The sequence below is a fragment of the Bombina bombina genome, chromosome 6 (genome assembly GCF_027579735.1).
Source record: "Bombina bombina isolate aBomBom1 chromosome 6, aBomBom1.pri, whole genome shotgun sequence".
Taxonomy (NCBI): Eukaryota; Metazoa; Chordata; class Amphibia; order Anura; family Bombinatoridae; genus Bombina; species Bombina bombina.
The window spans coordinates 740,614,842-740,635,958 of record NC_069504.1 but is presented as its reverse complement, the minus strand read 5'-3'; the positions used below and the strand labels follow the sequence as shown (position 1 = coordinate 740,635,958).

At 37.9% G+C, this 21,117-nt stretch overlaps 1 protein-coding gene across 2 annotated transcripts in view; it reads left to right on the top strand.

Moving 5' to 3' along the window:
• Positions 1–21,117, top strand: part of LOC128663585 (tumor necrosis factor receptor superfamily member 10A) — a 340,293-nt gene that overhangs the window by 215,268 nt on the left and 103,908 nt on the right. The window contains exon 2 of one of the 2 annotated variants that reach the window (XM_053717980.1): positions 9,979–10,081. The exons of the other annotated variant lie outside the window; for it this stretch is intronic. Within the exon in view, the coding sequence (XP_053573955.1) occupies positions 9,979–10,081 (103 nt within the window). The remainder of the gene's footprint in view (positions 1–9,978; positions 10,082–21,117) is intronic. 2 annotated transcript variants of the gene reach the window in all.

The window sequence follows — 21,117 nt, the reverse complement described above, 5'->3', positions numbered from 1 at the left end:
ATACTCATATTAATGAAATGAACTCATCTACAAACCTGCTACTCTAGTTAGATTAGAGGATTATCTTCTAGGTTACATAGGAATAGTGTTTGGCGGCTTGTTCAGGTTTGGTTGCTGCCAACTTGTTGTTTCCCTTTATATTTCCTTTTACATATACCCAAAATTCTCACCAATGTTTTACCTAAGTTATTTAGTGAAAATATACCGCTGCATGGAATTCCACATGACCACTATCTGAATCTAACGGCCCCTGTAATCTTTAGTACTCCAAACTATGTATTGTCTTAAAGGCTCCATTTATTTGATTTCCTTTTCAGGTATTGAGCACCTTAGGAGATGAATCTAACACTCGTGCAACACTTTTATTCTGCAAAATGTATATCCTTTCTACATGTCTCCACCTTTACTAACACAGAGCAGCTAAAGGGATTTATTATCTCATAACTGGAAAAGAGTCTTTAGTTGGATCATTAGCCCTGGGTCTACTGCTAGGCTAGATTCTAGGATTTATTTATCTATCCACACTGTTTAACATTGAAGCTACAACTCCAGTCATAACCTTTAGATTGCAGGCTCACTGTCTGTTACTAAACATTAAAATGGCACAGATATTATGAGGCTGATCCAACATGGATACCACGTTTCAGGCACCTTTCCATAGTTTAAGTATACTGATGCATAATTCTGACGCAGTTTAACAATGCTGGTTCAAAAGATATATAACTTTAGTTTACATTATTATTAGGGCAGACAGAGAGGGTCTTTATGTAGGCTGGGTCTTACTGAGTTTTGCTATAACAGTTTATTATAATATCTCCACTCTTAACTGGTACATATCTTTATAAAAATCTGCATGAGTACTTAAGTATTCTCTCATGAAAGTGAACAGCCCTATCACTTACAAGGAAAGAATGTAAGGCTGGGTGAGATGTTCATGAGGACAGGGAAGTTTTATTTTATTGTTTTGGGTTCCTTGTTGTGTTTTGTGTTTTTGTTTTGTGTTGTAATGTCAGGTTTTGTGATATTGTATTAAAAATAAAACCCAAGAGGTGCAGGTGCAATATGGATGATAGTCAATTGATTTTGCTATATACCTTGTTATATGTACTACTCCATATCATAACACTGTTCTAATCTCATAATTGTTAAATTCCTACGTACTACGCTTTATGACAGGAAGTTGGCATTCCTTGGTATTCTGCGATAGTAAATATACCATTAATATGATAATATTGTTATACAACATGCTGTGCTACATCCTTAAGTTGAATTGTAATGTCATTGTAACCTTACCTGTCAGTATGTTTAATTAATTTATGTACCTGTGTCTCTTTAATAAAAAGAATTAAAAAAAAAAAAAAAAAAAAAGGATGTATGTTTTATTCTATAGCAACACAACAACAATGTCTTGTAATTACAAGGCCTTTACTGTCCTTTAGAAAAGGAAACGACTCAGGGGAATTCCTTTAGAGTTCTGGGTTTGGCCATAAGGTTGTATTGGAAGATTATTGTGTAATAATAAATGTATCAGCTTAAGAGAATGTTACCTCACTGACTCTTCAAGGCCTCACTAATTTTAAAGGGACACTGAACCCAAATGATTTCTTTCATGATTCAGACAGAGCGTGCAATTGTAAGCAACTTTCTAATTTACTCCTATCAAATTTTTCTTCATTCTCTTGCTATCTTTCTTTAAAAAGCAAGAATGTAAGTTTAGAAGCCAGCCCATTTTTGGTTCACAACCTGGATTGTCCTTGCTGATTGGACAGCACCAATAAACAAGTGCTGTTCAGGGTCTGTACCAAAAATTGTCTGGCTCCTTAGCTTAGATGCCTTCTTTTTCAAATAAAGATAGCAAGAGAACGAAGTAAATTTAATAGGAGTAAATTAGAAGGTTGCTTAAAAACACTTTCTCATATGTTACCGCAAACTGATCATATGAATATATGAATTACATTAATATCCCTTTAACAACTCAGCTATGACATTTTGGTTAATGAGTATTACGTAGGTAACATCACACTTTTTTACTTTTCTGTAAGTAGTTATATAACTGATTACCAATCACTGATTAAAGGGACAGTCTACATGATATTTTTTTATTGTTTAAAAAGATAACCTCTTTAGTAAAAGGCCCAGAGCCAGAACTTTTTTTCACTTTCTGCAATGAGATTTTTTTTAGTGAAACATTTTCTGCAGGTCATTTTGAAATTAATTTTTATATATTTATATTAGGCAGTTACACTAAAATGTCATTTCAATTACAATGTGTTGATTGAATGGAGAATAAAGGAAGTTGTATAATATATTACAGCAGCTGAAAATCTGATTGCAAATTAGCTGCAGAAAAAAAGAAAATGTTAAGATTATAAAATGTGTCTTGAATAAATTTGTTTTCATTAATATTGGTCTAAAAAGGTGCATTTCTCACAAGAATGTCATATTCAGGAGTCACGGCTTTTCAGTCCAGAGTAAGGCTAGTGGGTTTGGTTTAAAAAATCCAAGAGAAACCAGTCCTGCTCCAGATTTGACTGTTTTTTTCAAACAGTGCTTCGCTCTGGTTGCAGTTTGTTTGAAGATAACAGCCTGGGGCCCCATCCGATATGCAGCTTCGCCCGCAAAAGCCGGCGACGCCGGTTTTTGCGCGGGTTTGGTATCCTATATACAGTGCCGCATATAAATGCGGCACGTATATTTCACCCGGCGGACGTACTTTTTCCCCCCATAGACTAACATATAAAACAAGCGCAATTTGGTATCCAATATCCAGCGCAAGGCCTTACGTGGCGAAAATGGAGAAAACTTACTCCATTTTCACCTCGCCATAAAAAGCAGCCGTAGCAGGCCTTGCGCTGAGTATGGGAGCACCGTAACTCCCCTAAAATGCCTACAAAAAAAAACCTAACGCATGCGCAATGTCTATCATGTACCTGTCAACCGCAATCCCCCACCGCAATACCTAATAAAGTGTTTAACCCCTAAACCGCCGCTCCCGGACCCCGCCGCCACCTACATTAAATGTATTAACCCCTAATCTGACCCCCCTACACCGCTGCCACCTATATTAAATGTATTGCGCCCTAATCTGACCCCCCTACATCGCCGCCACCTATATTAAATGTACTACCCCCTAATCTGACCCCCCTACACCGCCGCCACCTATATTAAATGTATTACCCCCTAATCTGACCCCCCTACACCGCCGCCACCTATATTAAATGTATTACCCCCTAATCTGACCCCCCTACACCGCCGCCACCTACATTAAATATATTAACCTCTAATCTGACCCCCCTACACTGCCGCCACCTACATAAAATATATTACCCCCTCAACCTAAGTCTAACCCTAACACCCCCCTAACTTAATTATTATTTAAATAAATCTAAATAATATTAATATTATTAACTCAATTATTCCTATTTAAAACTAAATACCTTTAAAATAAACCCTAAGATAGCTACAATATAATTAATAATTACATTGTAGCTATTTTGGGATTTATATTTATTTTACAGGTAACTTTGTATTTATTTTAGCTAGGTACAATAGCTATTAAATAGTTAATAACTATTTAATAGCTACCTAGTTAAAATAATTACAAAATTACCTGTAAAATAAATCCTAATCTAAGTTACAAATACACCTAACACTACACTATCAATAAATTAATTAAATTAACTACAATTACCTAAAATAAAATACAATTAAATAAACTAAACTATATTACAAAAAAAACAAACACTAAATTACAAAAAATACAAAAATATTACAAGAAGTTTAATCTAATTACACTTAATCTAAGCCGGCAGAAGTCTTCATCCAAGCGGCATCTTCTATCTTCATCCTTCCGGGGATGAGCGGCTCCATCTTGAAGACCTCCGGTGTGGAACATCCATCTCGGCCCAATCTAAATCACGAAAGAAAAAAATGTAGACTTTAGTGTCCCTTTAATGGCATGCAGTATACTAAGTATGTTGTGGTGTTAAGGGGTTAATCTATGTGTAGGAGACAAACTTTGTAATATCTTTATATTTTATTCCCCCCCCCCCCGCCCTTTAACTTGTGGTGGTCTCAATTCTGCAGCGTTTCTATAAAGTAATGGTCTCTAGCATGTTGCAGAATAGGTTTCCCCTTATCCATCTCTTCTGCTGAGGACAGTTAGGGACTGATATAAAACACGCAATCAAAGAGTGTACAACTGAGGCTGCGTGTAATATAGGATTGTTAATGGGACCGTGTAAGGTAAAGTTTGTTTACCCTTAAAGGGACATGAAGCCTATCATTTTTCTTTCATGATTCAGATGGGGAAAAAAAAAATGTATTCTCTAATTTACTTCTACTATAAAATTTGCTTTGTTCTTATGTTATTTTTTGTTGAAGGGATATCTAGATAGGTAGCGTGCACGTCTGGAGTATTGCATAGCAGGAAATAGTGCTGCCATCTAGTGCTCTTGCTATGTATAACATTGTAGCAAAACTGCTGTCATATAGTACCGCAGACACGTGCACACTCCTGAGCTTGCCTTCCTGCTTTTCAACATAGGATAACGAGTAAAGGAAGAAAATGTAATAATAGAACTACATTGAAATGTTTAAAATTGTATGTTCTTTCTGAATCGTGACATTTTTTGTTTAGTTTTATGTCCCTTTACTGTGTTTCCAATGGCTTGATCTACCAGCTGCAGAGTTTAAAATGCATGGCGAATCGCTCAGTTAGGTTTATTTTTGTATATGAAATTGCTTCAGAGACTTACTGGCCCCAACCAAAACACTGAGTCATTAGCAGCAGTAGTTGCACAGCTGGATTGTGTCACTACACCTGCTTTAGCAGTTCTTGGCAGCTCTCTAGCAGTACTTTAATTTTAACTATGTGTTTAACAATTTTGCAGGTGGGGCCAGGTTTAAACTCAGACTTGCAGGGTCGCAAATAACAGAGAAGTCCTTAGTACAGTCCTAGTGATCAGAACATAAAATACAAAGTACAAATTCTGAAGGTATTGACAGAACATTGCATTTCGTCTCTTATGGAGAAAATTAAAGGGACAGTAAACTCATTGAGATCTGTATATGAAATGTTTAGTTATGCATAAAAGGATTTTGCAATATATTTTCATTATTCATTTTGCCCTCTTTTCATGTAATTGAGCAAATTCCGAGAACTTAAACTGCTCCTTGCTGACACATCACGGCTAACACTGCTACACACCTGTCTCTAATTGGCTTTAAAGGGACACTGAACCCAATTTTTTTCTTTCATGATTCAGATAGAGCATGTAATTGTAAGCAACTTTCTAATTTACTTCTATTATCAATTTTTCTTCATTCTCTTGCTATCTTTATTTGAAAAGAAGGCATCTCTGCTAAGGAGCCAGCAAATTTTGGGTTCAGAACCATGGACAGCACTTGTTTAAAGGTGCTGTCCAATCAGCAAGGACAACCCAGGTTGTTCGCCTAAAATGGGCCGGCATCTAAACTTACATTCTTGCTTTTCAAATAAACATACCAAGAAAATGAAGACAATTTGATAATAGGAGTAAATTAGAAAGTTGCTTAAAATTGCATGCTCTATCTGAATCACAAAATATTTTTTTTTGGCTTCAGTGTCCCTTTAACTGATGACCACTGCAAAACAGTACTTTTTATACTAACTTTATGATAGTGTTTAGTTAGCCTTGTTGTCTGCTGACTAAAGCTCAGATTGGCTCCTCCAAATAAGAAAATGGTGCATGGAATTTGGCTGTTGAAAAATAATTGCAGTAAAAAGGATGTATGTTTTATTCTATAGCAACACAACAACAATGTCTTGTAATTACAAGGCCTTTACTGTCCTTAAGAAAAGGAAATGACTCAGGGGAATTCCTTTAGAGTTCTGGGTTTGGCCATAAGGTTGTATTGGAAGATTATTGTGTAATAATAAATGTATCAGCTTAAGAGAATGTTACCTCACTGACTCTTCAAGGCCTCACTAATTTTAAAGGGACACTGAACCCAAATGATTTCTTTCATGATTCAGACAGAGCGTGCAATTGTAAGCAACTTTCTAATTTACTCCTATCAAATTTGTCTTCATTCTCTTGCTATCTTTCTTTAAAAAGCAAGAATGTAAGTTTAGAAGCCAGCCCATTTTTGGTTCACAACCTGGATTGTCCTTGCTGATTGGACAGCACCAATAAACAAGTGCTGTTCAGGGTCTGTACCAAAAATTGTCTGGCTCCTTAGCTTAGATGCCTTCTTTTTCAAATAAAGATAGCAAGAGAACGAAGTAAATTTAATAGGAGTAAATTAGAAGGTTGCTTAAAAACACTTTCTCATATGTTACCGCAAACTGATCATATGAATATATGAATTACATTAATATCCCTTTAACAACTCAGCTATGACATTTTGGTTAATGAGTATTACGTAGGTAACATCACACTTTTTTACTTTTCTGTAAGTAGTTATATAACTGATTACCAATCACTGATTAAAGGGACAGTCTACATGATATTTTTTTATTGTTTAAAAAGATAACCTCTTTAGTAAAAGGCCCAGAGCCAGAACTTTTTTTCACTTTCTGCAATGAGATTTTTTTTTAGTGAAACATTTTCTGCAGGTCATTTTGAAATGAATTTTTTTTTATATATTAGGCAGTTACACTAAAATGTCATTTCAATTACAATGTGTTGATTGAATGGAGAATAAAGCAAGTTGTATAATATATTACAGCAGCTGAAAATCTGATTGCAAATTAGCTGCAGAAAAAAAGAAAATGTTAAGATTATAAAATGTGTCTTGAATAAATTTGTTTTCATTGATATTGGTCTAAAAAGGTGCATTTCTCACAAGAATGTCATATTCAGCTTTTCAGTCCAGAGTAAGGCTAGTGGGTGTGGTTTAAAAAATCCAAGAGAAACCAGTCCTGCTCCATATTTGACTGTTTTTTTTCAAACAGTGCTTCGCTCTGGTTGCAGTTTGTTTGAAGATAACAGCCTGGGGCCCCATTCGATATGCAGCGTCGCCCGCAAAAGCCGGCAATGCCGGTTTTTGTGCGGGTTTGGTATCCTATATACAGCGCCGCATATAAATGCGGCACGTATATTTCACCCGGCGGACGTACTTTTCCCCCCCATAGACTAACATATAAAACCCGCGCAATTTGGTATCCAATATCCAGCGCAAGGCCTTACGTGGCGAAAATGGAGAAAACTTACTCCATTTTCACCTCACCATAAAAAGCAGCCGTAGCAGGCCTTGCGCTGAGCATGGGAGCACCGTAACTCCCTAAAATGCCTACAAAAAAAACCTAACGCATGCGCAATGTCTATCTACCTGTCAACCGCAATCCCCCACCGCAATACCTAATAAAGTGTTTAACCCCTAAACCGCTGCTCCCGGACCCCGCCGCCACCTACATTAAATGTATTAACCCCTAATCTGACCCCCCTACACCGCTGCCACCTATATTAAATGTATTACCCCCTAATCTGACCCCTCTATACCGCCGCCACCTATATTAAATGTATTACCCCCTAATCTGACCCCCTACACCGCCGCCACCTACATTAAATATATTAACCTCTAATCTGACCCCCCTACACCGCCGCCACCTACATAAAATATATTACCCCCTCAACCTAAGTCTAACCATAACACCCCCCTAACTTAATTATTATTTAAATAAATCTAAATAATATTAATATTATTAACTAAATTATTCCTATTTAAAACTAAATACTTACCTATAAAATAAACCCTAAGATAGCTACAATATAATTAATAATTGCATTGTAGCTATTTTAGGATTTATATTTATTTTACAGGTAACTTTGTATTTATTTTAGCTAGGTACAATAGCTATTAAATAGTTAATAACTATTTAATAGCTACCTAGTTAAAATAATTACAAAATTACCTGTAAAATAAATCCTAATCTAAGTTACAAATACACCTAACACTTCACTATCAATAAATTAATTAAATACATTAACTACAATTACCTAAAATAAAATACAATTAAATAAACTAAACTATATTACAAAAAACAAACACTAAATTACAAAAAATAAAGAAATATTACAAGAAGTTTAATCTAATTACACCTAATCTAAGCCCCCAAATAAAATAAAAAAGCCCCCCAAAATAATAAAATTCCCTACCCTAAACTAAATTACAAATAGCCCTTAAAAGGGCCTTTTGCGGGGCATTGCCCCAAAGTAATCAGCTCTTTTACCAGCCCTTAAAAGGGCTTTTTGCGGGGCATTGCCCCAAAATACAATCCCCCCCCCAACATTACAACCCACCACCCACACACCCCTACTCTAGAACCCACCCGATCCCCCCTAAATAAACCTAACACTACCCCATTGAAGATCACCCTACCTTGAGCCGTCTTCACCCAGCCGGGCCGAAGTCTTCATCCGATCCGGGCACAAGTGGTCCTCCAGCCGGGCAGAAGTCTTCATCCGATCGGGGCAGAAGAGGTCCTCCATCCGGCAGAAGTCTTCATCCAAGCGGCATCTTCTATCTTCATCCTTCCGGCGATGAGCGGCTCCATCTTGAAGACCTCCGGCCCGGAACATCCATCTCCGGCGACGACTACCCGACGAATGGCTGGTCCTTTGAATGACGTCATCCAAGATGGCGTCCCTCGAATTCCGATTGGCTGATAGGATTCTATCAGCCAATCGGAATTAAGGTAGGAAAAATCCGATTGGTTGATTTAATCAGCCAATCGGATTGAAGTTCAATCTGATTGGATCAGCCAATAGAATTGACCTCGCATTCTATTGGCTGATTCAATCGGATTTTTCCTACCTTAATTCCGATTGGCTGATAGGATTCTATCAGCCAATCGGAATTCGAGGGACGCCATCTTGGATGACGTCATTTAAAGGACCGCTTGGATGAAGACTTCTGCCGGATGGAGGACCTCTTCTGCCCTGATCGGATGAAGACTTCTGCCCGGCTGGAGGACCACTTGTGCCCGGATCGGATGAAGACTTCGGCCCGGCTGGGTGAAGACAGCTCAAGGTAGGGTGATCTTCAATGGGGTAGTGTTAGGTTTATTTAAGGGGGAATCGGGTGGGTTTTAGAGTAGGGGTGTGTGGGTGGTGGGTTGTAATGTTGGGGGGGGTATTATATTTCTTTTTTTACAGGTAAAAGAGCTGATTACTTTGGGGAAATGCCCCGCAAAAGGCCCTTTTAAGGGCTATTTGTAATTTAGTTTAGGGTAGGGAAATTTTATTATTTTGGGGGGCTTTTTTATTTTATTAGGGGTCTTAGATTAGGTGTAATTAGATTAAACTTCTTGTAATTTTTTTTATTTTTTGTAATTTAGTGTTTTTTTTTGTAATATAGTTTAGTTTATTTAATTGTATTTTATTTTAAATTATTGTAGTTAATTTATTTAATTAATTTATTGATAGTGTAGTGTTAGGTGTATTTGTAACTTAGGTTAGGATTTATTTTACAGGTAATTTTGTAATTATTTTAACTAGGTAGCTATTAAATAGTTATTAACTATTTAATAGCTATTGTACCTAGCTAAAATAAATACAAAGTGTATGCTGTCGGCATTTATCGATGTGCGGCGGACATGATCTGCAATATCGGATCATGTCCGCTCGCACATTAATAAATAGGCCCCCTCATGTTTTATACCACAGACATCCATACCAAGCCCACACATCAGGTCAGATTTTTACAATGAGAGGAAGAATCTCAGGAGAATTGTGCCATGGATGCCAAAAACTGACTGTCCTGGGAAAATCAGGACAGTTGTCAAGTTTGTTATGAGTTGCTCTAATCTCTGGCAGTTTCTGCATCAGGTATAAATAGGCGTCACTTAAGCAGTTTCCTGTTTCTAATATGATCACTGTTATGTAAGAGGTAATGCTGCAGACATACTTGTGTTCTGCCAATGATGCTTGACTGTGTCAAATAGCTTCAGTATTATTAATGTTGTATTTAAGTATCTTTTTTTTTTCTTTTTAGTTGGTGGATTACACACACAGTGGGCCCTTAAGAACAATTGACTCCAATGAAAATGAAACCCATTATACTCATGAGGGCATCCGATGTCGTAGATGCGATGCAGGTAATCTCTTCAAATTTTACCCTTTCTAAATCTGCCCTCTTCCTATTACAGCAACCCCTCTTACTTCTATCATCTAGACGTGTGCACAGACACACAAAAAAAAAAAATTTGGACAGTTTGTTCATCACTAAAACAATTATTTTGTTAGTTTGGACTGATACCGTATTTTGTTAAGCAGATTGTTCAAAATGTGTTTGTTAATGAAAATCCATTTGTCTATTATATCCTATGGGGAATGTCTTTACGGCAGCAGAGGGGCAACTGAACAATAACTCAAACTTAAAGGGACATGAAACCCAAAATTGTATTAATTGATTCTGATGGACCAATTTACTGCTATTATCTAAATTGGCTAGTTCTCTTGGTATCATAGATAGGCTCAGGAGCTAGCTGCTGATTAGAGTCTGCACATATTTGTCTATTGTCTTCGGCTTACTGATGTGTTCAACTAGATCCCATTAGCGCATTGCTGCTTCTTCAATAAAGGATACAAAGAAAATTAAGCAAAATTGATAATATAAGTAAATTTAAAAAGTTGTTTAAAAATATGTTCTCTCTATATCATAAAAGAAAAATCTTTGATTTTATGTCCCTTTAAAGTTAAAGTACCAGCTACAAGCCAGCAACACCACAAAAATGTATTAATTTATACATTTTTTAAATGAGATCAGAACTGTCTAAGAATAAAAATAAGGCTTACATATGAACAGGACATTGCTAAATCTTTATTGACTAGTATACATTCTATAACACCTTTTTTGCCTTTAAAGCAACAAATTAAAGGGACAGTCTAGTCACAATTTAAATGCATGTAGATTAATTACATCTTTGATTAGAAATATAGTTGCAATATACCTGTACTGGCAAAAATGCTTCTAGTAAAAGTTATAATTGTTTTAATGTTATTTTTCTCTTCACGTGCATGTGAAGCATAGCTAGATATTCTCAGTGTACCAGCATTTTAAGTACTGTAGCTGATCAAGAGCCAGTGGGACTTGTATCCTGTCAGCAATTAACAAATTGAGTCATTACCAGATGGTACAGCACCTTAGGCTCTCTGAGCATGTGTTGTGTTAAAAATGCTGGTGCACTGTGCATACTTAAATACACTTTTGAAACAGCTATAGCTTTTATTACAAGCATTTCTGCTAATACATGTATATTACAAAAATATTCAAACCTGAAATGCATCAATGTGGATTCCAATTTTGGCTGGAATGTCCCTTTTAATCAACTAAATTTTCTTTGCTACATGCATTCGCTCATTTGTTTATTCCTTAATGGAAAGCTCACTTATCTTTTTCGGATATATGCAACAAATATGGAAAAATTAGCAGTTTTTTAAATTTGTCTTAATAGGTATGCACACATAGCACTGCAGAATATGTTTGCATTCTACAAATAAATGACGATAATAATATCTACTATGATCTCATTAAACACTACGGCTATTCCAGCCAGTTCTATTACAGTAACACCTACCTAAACCTGTTTGGTGGGTACAGCACCCTTGTGCCAAATGTGTTTAGTCATCTTAGCTCAATAGTAGCAACGGAAACCCCCCCCAAATAATGACAACCGAAAAGAAAGCACCCTGATTTTTTTTATGTTTTTTTTTGTTCTGTACTTTTTACCTGTACTTGTACTTTTTATGCAGAAATGTATAAATTAAAGAATGTTATCAGTTCTATATTGGCTGAGTCAGTTATCGCAGAGTGGAAACAATTCAAGCCAATACTAATGCATTCCTTCTTTTATACAAGGCTTGCCCAACATTGAATGTAAGTGTCATAATAAATTCTTCATTACTTTGTAACCGAGCCTCAGCTTAAAGGGACAAGAATGTCAAAATGAAACTTTCATAATTCAAATAGGAGCATGACATTTTAAGAGACTTGTCATTTAACGCCTATTATGAAATGTACTTTATTCTCTCTGCATAGTTTCTTGAAAAGCATACCTAGGTATACTCAGAGCAGCAATTCTCTACGGGGGGTGGGGGTAGCTGGTGATTTACAGCTACAGACATATGCCTATTGTCATTGGTTTATCCATTGTGTTCAGCTAGGTCCTAGTAGTGCAAGGTTAAATACACGGTTATAGACAAGCAATAGTGTGATAATTAAATTCTCCAATATCACTTTTAATTAAAATCTGTTAAAAAAAAAATTAATATATATACCTGTCTACCATTTAGTTTTTAATCCGTGAAGCAATACAATTAAATGACTAATAGAACAGTGATAGATTATTTTTTTTAATAGCATTACCAGTATAGTCTATTTCCTTTTTATACTAAATAATGTAGTTTGTGTTCAAAGACTGCTCTGTAAGATCCCTGTTCCCCTTAAACCATAATGATCTACTCTCAAGTCTAAAAACAAAGAGCACGTGTCTTGCAAATATAATTGCACTAGTGATGACCTCAATGTAAAACACTTATCTGACTTAAGTGCTTACCTGACATGTGCCAGTCGCAGCATTCAGCTCTTATTGCACATAAAAGTAGATCTGATAAACAAATAAACACCTGCTCTCTATCTGGTCACACTTTCTCTAACTCATCTCTATCCCATACTATTATATGCTACAAGCTGTTACTGCAGACACATTAATCCAGGGCTTAATACATCTGCTTAAAATGTAGGAGCCAGTAAGAATATTTAGGGTCCAGACAGTGGCATCTGTATATAGATATATGGAGAATAACCCAAAAAGTTAGAAGCAGGGGTAAAATTCTAGTGGCTCCCCGGCTACTGGGTTTGTCGAGCCCTGCAACCAAGCAAGGATAGGTGAAGTTGTTTGGTCAAACATAATCACTTTTTGATTACCTAATAAAGGCCTAGATTACAAGTGGTGTGCAAAAATATTAACCGTATGCTGCCTTAACATCGCTTAATCCCTTAATGACAGACGACGTACAGGGTACATCCTACAAAAAACTGTCGTTAACAACCAAGGACGTACCCTGTACATCCTCAGGTAATCTGAGCAGTGGAAGCGATCGAGAACGCTTCCAGACGATCTAACAGTATTGCAGCGATGCCTCAATGTTGAGGCATCCTGCAATACTGTTCCTGACTGCCGGGACCCGGATTGATCACAACCCACGAGTGATCACTTCCGGTTTCGCTCCACGTGGAGCTCGGCAGTCTTAGCAGAGCATAGGAAGCGATCAGACAGGCTTCAGATGCTCTGCTTGTGTGCCTCGGTGGGTCAAGTCACTTAGTAAGTAATAAAAAAAAATATATAATAAAAAATTATTTTTTTTTATTATAATAAAAGCCCCATATAGCCCCCTCCCCCACGAGGCTTCAAAGATGGCGATGCCCAGTGCATCATGGGGCTTCTGGGGGTGTCCCTAGCCTGCCTCATCAAAGGGGCAGGCTAGGGTCATCCAATCTGAGCTTACCACAATAAAAAAAAAATAATAATAAAATATCTGTCTGATCATGTCAACAGTGTAGCAGATTTCAGACAATGTGGTAGGCGCACAAACTGGTTATACTCACAAGATTGCAGTTAAAATAAGCCTTTTATTAAAATCATCACCTTTATGATGATTTTAATAAAAGGCTTATTTTAACTGCAATCTTGTGAGTATAACCAGTTTGTGCGCCTACCACATTGTTTGAAATCTGCTACACTATTGTGATCTCTTTTATTTTGGAGGTGAAAGCAACAAGGTTGACTCAGAGGACGTAGGCAGCTTGGTTCCCTGGAGGTGACACATCGCCGCCACTTTCTACACTTTCTGCTTCTATACACGGTTTGGGAGAACCGGGGCTGGCAGCGAGCACCTGAAGGGAAGTGCTAACATTGCTTCATACTTTATCCTTTCTAATGCGCTTTGTTTGTGTCTCCTTGAAGTACAAGGGAAGGCTGGGATTCAAGCAGTATATTCCTTCCAAGCGCTCCAGGTATGGGGTAAAGGTATATAAGCTCTGTGAGAGAGACTGGGTATACTCGGGCCTTCCGGGTGTATGAGGGAAAGGATAGCCACCTTGACCCTCCAGGTTGCCCAGAACATATGGGAACCACTGACAAGATTGTCTGGGACTTGATATTACCTCTGAGGAACAACGGGTATCACTTGTATTCATTTCTATAGAAATGTCCTTTTGTTCAAGCTACTGTATTGCTTTGATACAGTGGCTTGTGGTACAATTAAAAAGAACGGCACAGGTTTCCCAGGACAACTTGCACACAACCCGGCTACGAAGGGGGGAGACCTCAGCCCTGTGCCAAGAGGAGCTGTTGGCAGTTAAGTACAGAGACAAGAAGGATGTATACCTTCTTACCACCATCCACACAGAGAGGACTGTGGAGGTCTCTGTATGTGGCAGAGCTGAGAGCATAATTAAGCCAGTGTGCATCAAGGCTTATAACCGGCATATGGATGGGGTTGATCTGGCAGATCAGCTGCTGCAGCCCTACCTAATTATGCGGAAGACAAGGGCCTGGTACAAAAAGGTTGCAATTTACTTAATGCAGATTGCAACCCGCAAGGTTTTTTTGTTTTTGTTTTTTTTGTTAAAAAAAAAGCTAACCCCGGAATGAAACTGACTTTTTTTTTAGTTTCAGCTCCAGATCATTTCAGGGATTTTGTAGCAAGATGCACCTGCTCCCCGGGTGCTGATGGGAGAGAGCAGAGTTGCGGCTACCCATTTTATTTTTAACCCCCCCCCCCTACTGCCGCAAAGCAGAAACCTAAAAAAAAAAAGTGTCTGTACCAAGAGGGGGCAGAGAAAGGACACCATATATTACTGTCCTGATTGCCCTTGACAGCCTAGACTCTGAATTGGGGACTGCTTCAAGCATTATCAAACAATGGTCCATTTTATTATTATTTTTTTTCATATTTGCCGTTTTTCTTTTTTGGTTATGTTCACTGTTAGAGTTTTTTTACATTTCACTACTCTATTTTTTATAAGTTCTACAATTGGTGCTATATATTACCAAAGCCCCTGTCAAACCTATGCATGGGGGGCATAGGTGTACTCAGGGGGCCTTGCAGAAAACAACCTGGAGTGTTTTTTTGCAATAACTTACAACAGTCTCTCCTAAATCATAGTCAAAAAGCATTGTGTTTGTAAAAATGAAAATTGAAAAATTACCACCATACATTTTTCTCCAAATGTTTTGGCTAAAACGGTTGCATCAAAGCACACCATATACAATACCTTGGTGTGTCAACATTTCAAATATATACACACTCATGACAATAAATAAAACTGTGGTATGCGATAGGCCCCAAACTAAAGATAGGCCTAACAGAAGAAATACTCAACTAAAATTACAAGTCATAAAATTGTAACAGAACCTTCCCAAAATCCTGACAAACCTATGCATGGGGGGGCATAGGTGTACTCAGGTCTTGCAGAAAACAACCTGGAGTGTTTTTTTTTTGCAATAACTTACAACAGGCTCTCCTAAATCATAATCAAAAAGCAATGTGTGTGTAAAAATGAAAATACCACCACACACTTTCTCCAATTTTTTTGGCTAAAACAGTTGCATTAAAGGCATCAAAACACCCCATATACAATACCTTGGGGTTTCAAATTCTGAAATAAATTCACGTTCATGGCGAGCAAATACATTGGGGTATGTAAAAAGGCCCACCAAAAGATGTAAAAGAAGATATGTTAAATTTGAAAAAATCACAAACACATGTCAGAAGTTTGGCATTGCAAACCCCAAACAACCCAACAAACCTATGCATAGGTGGTATCACTGTACTCAGGAGATCTTGCTGAACATTGGGGTGTTCTGTGGCAGTAACACATAACAGGAACTGAGAATTCATGCCTAAAGTACAATGTGTGTGAAAAATAACACAAAAAATGACTACCCAAAATTTTGACAAAGACTGGTGGTTGAAGTAGTGCATGGAAAGTTTTAAAATACCAGCATTTCAAATACCCTAGGGTGTCTACTTTTCAGAAATATATGGTTTGATTGGTCGGCTTCAGAAATGTCCAAAATAGGACATGGGTGCATGATGACAGATGTGAAAATTCCAAGTTGGAAAACTGGAATGCGCCCCCTAAAAATAAGGCCTTTTAGCACCCAGAGAACCCGACACACCTATACATGGGTGGTATCACTGTACTCAGGAGATGTTGAACACATATTGGGGTGTTATTTGGAAGTAACCTTTAACGTTCTCAGTAAATGTATTCTTAAATTGCTATTTTGTCAAAAAAACACTTTTTTTTTCTTCTTCAAACTTTGGCATATATTGGTGGTAAAATAGTTACATGAAAATAGTAAAAAAAATACCCCAAGTTTAATACCTTACGCCTAGATTTAGAGTTCTGCGTTAGCCGTCAAAAGCAGCGTTAAGGGGTCCTAACGCTGCTTTTGGCTGCCCGCTGGTATTTAGAGTCAGTCAGGAAAGGGTCTAACGCTCACTTTGCAGCCGCGACTTTTCCATACCGCAGATCCCCTTACGCCAATTGCGTATCCTATCTTTTCAATGGGATCTTTCTAACGCCGGTATTTAGAGTCTTGGCTGAAGTGAGCGTTAGAAATCTAACGACAAGACTCCAGCCACAGAGAAAAGCCAGGAGTTAAGAGCTTTCTGGGCTAACGCCGGTTCATAAAGCTCTTAACTACTGTGCTCTAAAGTACACTAACACCCATAAACTACCTATGTACCCCTAAACCGAGGCCCCCCCACATCGCCGCCACTATAATAAAACATTTTAACCCCTAATCTGCCGACCGCACACCGCCGCAACCTACATTATCCCTATGTACCCCTAATTCTGCTGCCCCTAACATCGCCGACCCCTATATTATATTTATTAACCCCTAATCTGCCGCCCCCAACGTCGCCGCCGCCACCTACCTACAATTATTAACCCCTAATCTGCCGACCGGACCTCACCGCTACTATAATAAAGTTATTAACCCCTAATCCGCCTCACTCCCGCCTCAATAACCCGATAATAAATAGTATTAACCCCTAATCTGCCGACCGGACCTCATCGCTACTCTAATAAATTTATTAACCCCTAAAGCTAAGTCTAACCCTAACACTAACACCCCCCTAAGTTAAATATAATTTTTATCTAACGAAATAAATTAACTCTTATTAAATAAATTATTCCTATTTAAAGCTAAATACTTACCTGTAAAATAAACCCTAATATAGCTGCAATATAAATTATAATTATATTGTAGCTATTTTAGGATTAATATTTATTTTACAGGTAACTTTGTATTTATTTTAACCAGGTACAATAGCTATTAAATAGTTAATAACTATTTAATAGCTACCTAGTTAAAATAATTACAAAATTACCTGTAAAATAAACCCTAACCTAAGTTACAATTAAACCTAACACTACACTATCAATAAATTAATTAAATAAAATACCTACAATTATCTACAATTAAACCTAACACTACACTATCAATAAATTAATTACATACAAATACCTACAAATAAATATATTAAAGTACAAAAAATAAAAAAAGAACTAAGTTACAAAAAATAAAAAAATAATTTACAAACATTATAAAAATATTACAACAATTTTACGCTAATTACACCTACTCTAAGCCCCCTAATAAAATAACAAAGCCCCCCAAAATAAAAAAATGCCCTACCCTATTCTAAAATAAAAATAGAAAAGCTCTTTTACCTTACCAGCCCTTAAAAGGGCCTTTTGCGGGGCATGCCCCAAAGAATTCTGCTCTTTTGCCTGTAAAAAAAAACATACAATACCCCCCCAACATTACAACCCACCACCCACATACCCCTAATCTAACCCAAACCCCCCTTAAATAAACCTAACACCAAGCCCCTGAAGATCTCCCTACCTTATCTTCACGATGCCGGGTATCACCGATCCGTCCAGAAGAGGCTCCGAAATCTTCATCCAAGCCCAAGCGGGGGCTGAAGAGGTCCATCATCGGGCTGAAGAGGTCCATCATCCGGCTGAAGTCTTGATCCAAGCGGGGGCTGAAGAGATCCATCATCCGGCTGAAGTCTTCTATCAAGCGGCATCTTCAATCTTCTTTCTTCCGGATCCATCTTCATCCCGCCGACGCGGAACATCCATCCTGGCCGACGACTTCCCGACGAATGACGGTTCCTTTAAGGGACGTCATCCAAGATGGCGTCCCTCGAATTCCGATTGGCTGATAGGATTCTATCAGCCAATCGGAATTAAGGTAGGAAAATTCTGATTGGCTGATGGAATCAGCCAATCAGATTCAAGTTCAATCCGATTGGCTGATCCAATCAGCCAATCAGATTGAGCTCGCATTCTATTGGCTGTTCCGATCAGCCAATAGAATGCGAGCTCAATCTGATTGGCTGATTGGATCAGCCAATCGGATTGAACTTGAATCTGATTGGCTGATTCCATCAGCCAATCAGAATTTTTCTACCTTAATTCCGATTGGCTGATAGAATCCTATCAGCCAATTGGAATTCGAGGGACGCCATCTTGGATGACGTCCCTTAAAGGAACCGTCATTCGTCGGGAAGTCATCGGCCAGGATGGATGTTCCGCGTCGGCGGGATGAAGATGGATCCGGAAGAAAGAAGATTGAAGATGCCGCTTGATAGAAGACTTCAGCCGGATAATGGATCTCTTCAGCCCCCGCTTGGATCAAGACTTCAGACGGATGATGGATCTCTTCAGCCCCCGCTTGGATCAAGACTTCAGCCGGATGATGGACCTCTTCAGCCCCCGCTTGGGCTTGGATGAAGATTTCGGAGCCTCTTCTGGACGGATCGGTGATACCCGGTGTGGTAAAGATAAGGTAGGGAGATCTTCAGGGGCTTAGTGTTAGGTTTATTTAAGGGGGGTTTGGGTTAGATTAGGGGTATGTGGGTGGTGGGTTGTAATGTTGGGGGGGGTATTGTATGTTTTTTTTTACAGGCAAAAGAGCAGAATTCTTTGGGGCATGCCCCGCAAAAGGCCCTTTTAAGGGCTGGTAAGGTAAAAGAGCTTTTCTATTTTTATTTTAGAATAGGGTAGGGCATTTTTTTATTTTGGGGGGCTTTGTTATTTTATTAGGGGGCTTAGAGTAGGTGTAATTAGCTTAAAATTGTTGTAATATTTTTATAATGTTTGTAAATTATTTTTTTATTTTTTGTAACTTAGTTCTTTTATTTTTTGTACTTTAGTTAGTTTATTTAATTGTATTTATTTGTAGGTATTTGTATGTAATTAATTTATTGATAGTGTAGTGTTAGGTTTAATTGTAGATAATTGTAGGTATTTTATTTAATTAATTTATTAATAGTGTAGTGTTAGGTTTAATTGTAACTTAGGTTAGGATTTATTTTACAGGTAATTTTGTAATTATTTTAACTAGGTAGCTATTAAATAGTTATTAACTATTTAATAGCTATTGTACCTGGTTAAAATAAATACAAAGTTACCTGTAAAATAAATATTAATCCTAAAATAGCTACAATATAATTATAATTTATATTGTAGCTATATTAGGGTTTATTTTACAGGTAAGTATTTAGCTTTAAATAGGAATAATAAGAGTTAATTTATTTCGTTAGATAAAAATTATATTTAACTTAGGGGGGTGTTAGTGTTAGGGTTAGACTTAGCTTTAGGGGTTAATAAATTTATTAGAGTCGGCAGATTAGGGGTTAATACTTGAAGTTAGGTGTCGGTGATGTTAGGGAGGGCAGATTAGGGGTTAATACTATTTATTATAGGGTTATTGAGGTGGGAGTGAGGCGGATTAGGGGTTAATAACTTTATTATAGTAGCTGTGAGGTCCGGTCGGCAGATTAGGGGTTAATAATTGTAGGTAGGTGGCGGCGACTTTGGGGGCGGCAGATTAGGGGTTAATAAATATAATATAGGGGTCGGCGGTGTTAGGGGCAGCAGATTAGGGGTACATAGGTATAATGTAGGTTGCGGCGGTGTACGGAGCGGCAGATTAGGGGTTATTATAATATGCAGGGGTCAGCGATAGCGGGGGTGGCAGATTAGGGGTTAATAAGTGTAAGGCTAGGGGTGTTTAGACTCGGGGTACATGTTAGGGTGTTAGGTGCAGACTTAGGAAGTGTTTCCCCATAGGAAACAATGGGGCTGCGTTAGGAGCTGAACGCTGCTTTTTTGCAGGTGTTAGGTTTTTTTACAGCTCAAACGGCTCCATTGTTTCCTATGGGGATATCGTGCACGAGCACGTTTTTGAAGCTGGCCGCGTCCGTAAGCACCACTGGTATTTAGAGTTGCAGTGGCGGTAAATATGCCTCTACGCTCCCTTTTTGGAGCCTAACGCAGCCCTTCTGTGAACTCTAAATACCAGCGGTATTTAAAAGGTGCGGGGGGAAAAAAACACACGTAGCTAATACACCCCTTTGGCCGCAGAACTCTAAATCTAGCGGTTAGGTTGTCTTCTTTTAAAAAAAAATAAAAAAATTTATGTTTACCTGATTCTTTTCTTTCCGGATATTGAAAGTCCACAACGTCATCAATTGCTGGAGGACACAGATGACTAGGTCTGCCTGTCTTGTTCTCCCTCCCTAAACAGAAGGCACCACCGCTTGACGAACCTTTCTCCCAAAAGAAGCCACGGCTGAGGCAAAAGTATTGAGTTTGTAAATTTTGGAAAAAGTATGCAAAGAGGACCAAGTTGCAGCCTTGCAAATCTGTTCCACAGAAGCTTAATTTTTGAAAGCCCAAGAGGAGACAGCCCTCGTGGAATGAGCTGTAAATCTCTCAGGAGACTGCTGACCAGCAGTCTCTAAAGCAAAACAAAATATACTTCTCAACCAGAGAGAAAGAGAGAAGTAGCAGAAGCTTTCTGACCTTTACGCTTTCCAGAGAAACAAACAAACAGGGCAGAGGATTGTCAAAAATCTTTAATCGCCTGTAGATAGAATTTTAAAGCACGCACAACATCCAAATTGTACAACAAACGTTCCTTATGAGAAGGATTAAACCATAGAGAAGGAACAACAATTTCCTGATTAATATTTCTAACCGAAACCACTTTAGGAAGAAAACCCAACCTAGAACGAAAAACCAACTTATTAGCAT